This window comes from Centruroides sculpturatus, unplaced genomic scaffold (genome assembly GCF_000671375.1).
Source record: "Centruroides sculpturatus isolate CEXI.00-Female unplaced genomic scaffold, Cexi_2.0 scaffold13, whole genome shotgun sequence".
Taxonomy (NCBI): Eukaryota; Metazoa; Arthropoda; class Arachnida; order Scorpiones; family Buthidae; genus Centruroides; species Centruroides sculpturatus.
Window position 1 is genome coordinate 191,911 of NW_019384405.1, and position 4,535 is coordinate 196,445.

Consider the following 4,535-nt stretch of genomic DNA (forward strand, 5'->3'; position numbering starts at 1 on the left):
GAGAGAGAGAGCTCACATATATTTCGCGCGAGGATAAATACCTTGGTTTGAATCGTTGATTAGTCTTGGGTTGAATCGTTGATTTGTCTTCACAAAGTTCTTTCGAACGTTGAAACGTTTTTCAAGTAGCACAAAGTTCTTCCTAACGTTGTCGGGCGTAGTCCTTTCGAACAGCGGCGATTAGATGAGTTCCTGGTAGCGACTTATCCGTTTTTGTAAAAAACACAGTGCGCACAAATTTCCAGAGACTGACTCTTACGTATCGACCCCTCCTTTTTATAAAGGGGGTCTCGTTGGGTTTTTTCCACTGCCTTATTAGGACTGTTCTTTTTTCTTTGACCAATAGTCTTTTTCGAGATTTCGGGTGACACATTCGATGTATCATACTTGACAAGGAACTAAGTTCGTGGGAAAAGATTTTTATGTCTTTTTTTTTATGGCAATTTGAAGTTAAATTTTTTTTGTCTTTTCCTCCCTTAACAAAAATTTTATTTAACGAATTTATTCACTAAACTCGACTCTCACATTTTATTACTCTTGGACATTTCATTTACAATTGAATATGCAATGAGAGAGACTAATCATTTCTATGTATAAAATTTGTCTATATATTTTATATATTCCCAAAATTTGTAAAACAAAAACACCAACTTGAATGATTTAATATTTCAAAACAAGTTTCAAAATTTCTGAATGATGATGATGCAACTTTAACATAAAATCAATGATAATGCTGGATAAATACAGGGTGATTCAAAATTCACAGAAATTTTAAAAAATTAATAACAAACTATTTACAGTAAGACCATGTGGTTTTCACAGAAATGCTTAGAAAAAAACAGGATTTTTTTAGGTTTAATAAAAATTTTAGTACCAAAATAGTTAATTCTTGCCATAGATAGCATTGTAAAATCTGAAATCATTTATAAATTAGTTAAAGTAAGAATAAAATGATAAAAATGTTCTAGCTCTAGTAACTTCACAAATTATGTAATCTTATCAAGTGCCATTTATGGCAAGAAATGTAACTACTGGTATTTTGATACTAAAATTTTTTTACACAAAAAAAATCCAGTTTCCTTCTAAGCATTTCTGTGAAAACTGCATCTTACTGTAAATAGTTTGTCGGTTATTATTTTTTAAAAATTTATGTGACTTGAATCACCCTGTATTTTTGTTCAAAATTCAAATGACTATGTCAAACAAACAGAATTTTAAATTATCTTCTATATTATTAAGTTAATAAAATTTTAAAAGTTATTTAAACATACATTTTATTAATATCACATTATTTACATGCAGAAATTTAGTTTGTTTATTGCTGTTTTGATTCAAATTATTTCAAATCAGTACAAGCTTGGAATTATTGAAAGAGAATCAACCTTCCTATCATTTTATATTGTATTTTTATTTCATAAAATAATAACAAACACATTTTTTTAGCATTAACAACAATTATTTATTTACATTTACAATCACACTTGACCATCAGATCCTAATGAAATTACTTAAAAACAAATCTGTAATATTATGACATGAAATATACAAGTAGCAAGCTATTTGAAAGATTGGTCATGTAACAAGCTGAATCCAGCACAACAGAAGGAAATGGATTCTGTTGTATGAATTATGTATGTAGTCATGTAACACATTTTGTAACAAAAATATGGTCCACCATCAAAAATACAGGACTAACAATTATAAAAAATTAAACAGTTACATGCTGGAAACTTATAAATGCAATTGCTACGAAAATACCATGGTTTGATATTATTTGGACCTGGGATAATCAATATTCTTTTACAAAAATGGTAGAAAAAAAACTATATATTTTTTTCTTCTTTAGAAAGCTACTTTGCCTCTTCAATGTAATGTATATCAGAATAGACCTGCTATATATATATTTTTATATATATTTATATGTATGTGTTTGTGTGTGTATGGGTGTATATGTGTGTATGTATGGGTGTGTTTGTATGTGTATGTGTGTATTTTATCTCAGCAATGATTTCTGTATGAAAGTCAATTGGCATTATGTATTAAATCTAAATTTATCAATTTTCTGCAAAAAACTTAAGTACTCTGTATTTCGCTTTCTCTCAGATATCTTTTTTAATATCACTGTATCCTTTACGGAAATGAAACTGAAGAATCTGTCAGACATATTATACCTTTACCAAATATATAACTTTGGTAACTGAAATAATAAAAAGATATTTAAGATTTAAACAAAATAAATGAAAGAATGTGGTTTGCTTTATCTCTTATAACATATAAACTGTACATATTTAAACAATAAATTCACCCAAATAATAAATTAATAAAAAAATTCAAACTATTACAAAATAATTCATCATACAAAAATCACAATATAAATGCTTAACCTCATGAAATTCCAAAAATTCTGTTCAAATAATTTATCTCACATACAGTTTCATCACTGATAAATGACAATATTTTCCAACGTCAGAAACACATCACAGATGTCAATTAGCATTCACATTTACTTATACCACTGATTTTATCAGAAAACAGGTAAAGAGTAACTTCCATTATCTTTGGTAGTCTCAGGCTCAGAAGTTTGCAGTTGTTCCATTAATGTAGTTGCCATTGCAATATCTGGAATGACTTCATTTAACTGATGATCTATACAACAACTTGCCGAAGAAATCTGAAAAATGAATAATATTGATAAGAATTGACATAAATATTTAACATTGGGAAAATATCTCTATCTAAAATAACAGCTAGCTTCATTATTTCTGTTTCATTCATTAGAGAAACATAAGAATTACTTTAAAATATCTAATTTACAAGGTAGTGTAATTTATAGATAAAAATCAGTAAAGTTTATTCATTATGTATAAACTTATTAAAAATGTTTTACATTATAAATGAAAAAATATTTAGTGTTAAATGAACTAAACTGTTCTTAAAACTGTTTAGAAACTTTAGGGGTAGTTTAGTTCACTTAATAGAACTAAACAGAATTTGAATAATTTTGATGTGGAAGTTATACAAAACACAAAATAAAGTAAGTATTTTTTTGAGTAGAATCAATATGTATAAAAGAAAATCTTTAAAACTTTGTCATGATTGCAAATTCTCAACATATTTGATTTTTTAAACATTTTTGTTCATTGATTCTGAAGTCAAATCACTAAGCCTGAGTTTGAAATAGCAATTATATTATTGATTATTATTTATATTTCTATTAGTAAAATGCATTTCCTGTACTTTCAATTACTCTTCAGTTGCATTACTATGTTATTAATAAGATAAAAGAATTATTGTTCAACTCCAGGGTTTGGACTAAAGTTAAAAAACTGACAAACAAAAATGTTTATGTTGTCATTAGAAAATTAGTGAGAAGCTATTGAAGCAAAAAAAAATCTTCCTTAAAAATATTTATTAATCTACAATAATTATTTATAGAATAAATAAATATTAATACGTGAATTTAAAATTAATTCAATAACTTAATAATACATGTATATAAACTGTGTGTAAAAAATCATTCTAAAAAACATATTGAAGATAATTAACAGTTTCTATCATTGTCACAAATTTAAAATCTGTTTTAAAAGTAAAATTTAATAATTCAACAGTAAAATAATTCAAAAGACAGTGTATTATGAAAAGCAAAATCATGCCCATTATAGTTGAATCAATACAAATCTGTTTATTCAACTGAAATTGATAATTGAATCGATATATCTGAATTATTTGCTTGAAAGAATTATAAAAAATTTTATTTTGCACAATTATGTACATACACAGAAGAAAGAATTGGCATCATTCTTTATGCTGGGAGATGAAGTCATAAAGAAACTGCTGCAGAATTCAAGTGATAGCTGTATGTTCAGATGGCAATAGTTACTGCAGCAATTTCTATGTTAATAAAATTACCAGCACAACAAATAATTTTGATTTTTTCCTCTGTTAACAACACCATCACTAACACTGCACATGAAAATCTCCTATTGAGAATTTAATATGTGATAACTTCAAAACAAAGATATCTCAAAAATTATTTTTACAATTGAATTTCTCAGATAATGTACACAAATAATTTTCCACAATACAATGATAACAACAACCCTTTTCCATTTGAAATTTTTAAGTTGCACTGGAAATTGTGGCTTTTAAGATGGCTCCAGAGTCAGGCAACAAACTTCATAGGTAATGGTATAATAGATCTATTATTATTATTATTATAATAATTCTTTATTGCATGACCCTTAGTTCATTACAAGGAGGTTAAACTATAATTTGAAAGTAAGTTACCGTATTAGCCCGAATATAACACGACCCCGAATTTAACGCAACTCCAAAATTTTCATAAAGATATTTAGAAAAAAAATAATACTCATAACAGAATTCAAAGAAAGTAAAATTCAATCAGATAAGCATTTATTTATGTAATTACAGTAGAGCGTCGTTTATCCGAATCAATTGGGGACTGGGGTGGTTCGGTAACAGGAAAAGTATGATATACAGGGGCAAACCATTGCAAAAGATTTATTACATTTATT

General features: G+C 26.8%; 1 protein-coding gene across 4 annotated transcripts in view; it reads right to left on the reverse strand.

The window, feature by feature from the left end:
• The window catches only part of LOC111618808 (BTB/POZ domain-containing protein 7-like), a 58,139-nt gene that overhangs the window by 8,105 nt on the left and 45,499 nt on the right, over nucleotides 1–4,535 (reverse strand). For 3 of the 4 annotated variants that reach the window (XM_023360377.1, XM_023360378.1, XM_023360376.1), the window contains exon 8: nucleotides 1,435–2,671. The exons of the other annotated variant lie outside the window; for it this stretch is intronic. In XM_023360377.1, coding sequence (XP_023216145.1) covers nucleotides 2,525–2,671 — 147 coding nt within the window. In that variant the 3' untranslated portion in view covers nucleotides 1,435–2,524. Of the gene's footprint in view, nucleotides 1–1,434; nucleotides 2,672–4,535 lie in introns of those variants that run through there. 4 annotated transcript variants of the gene reach the window in all.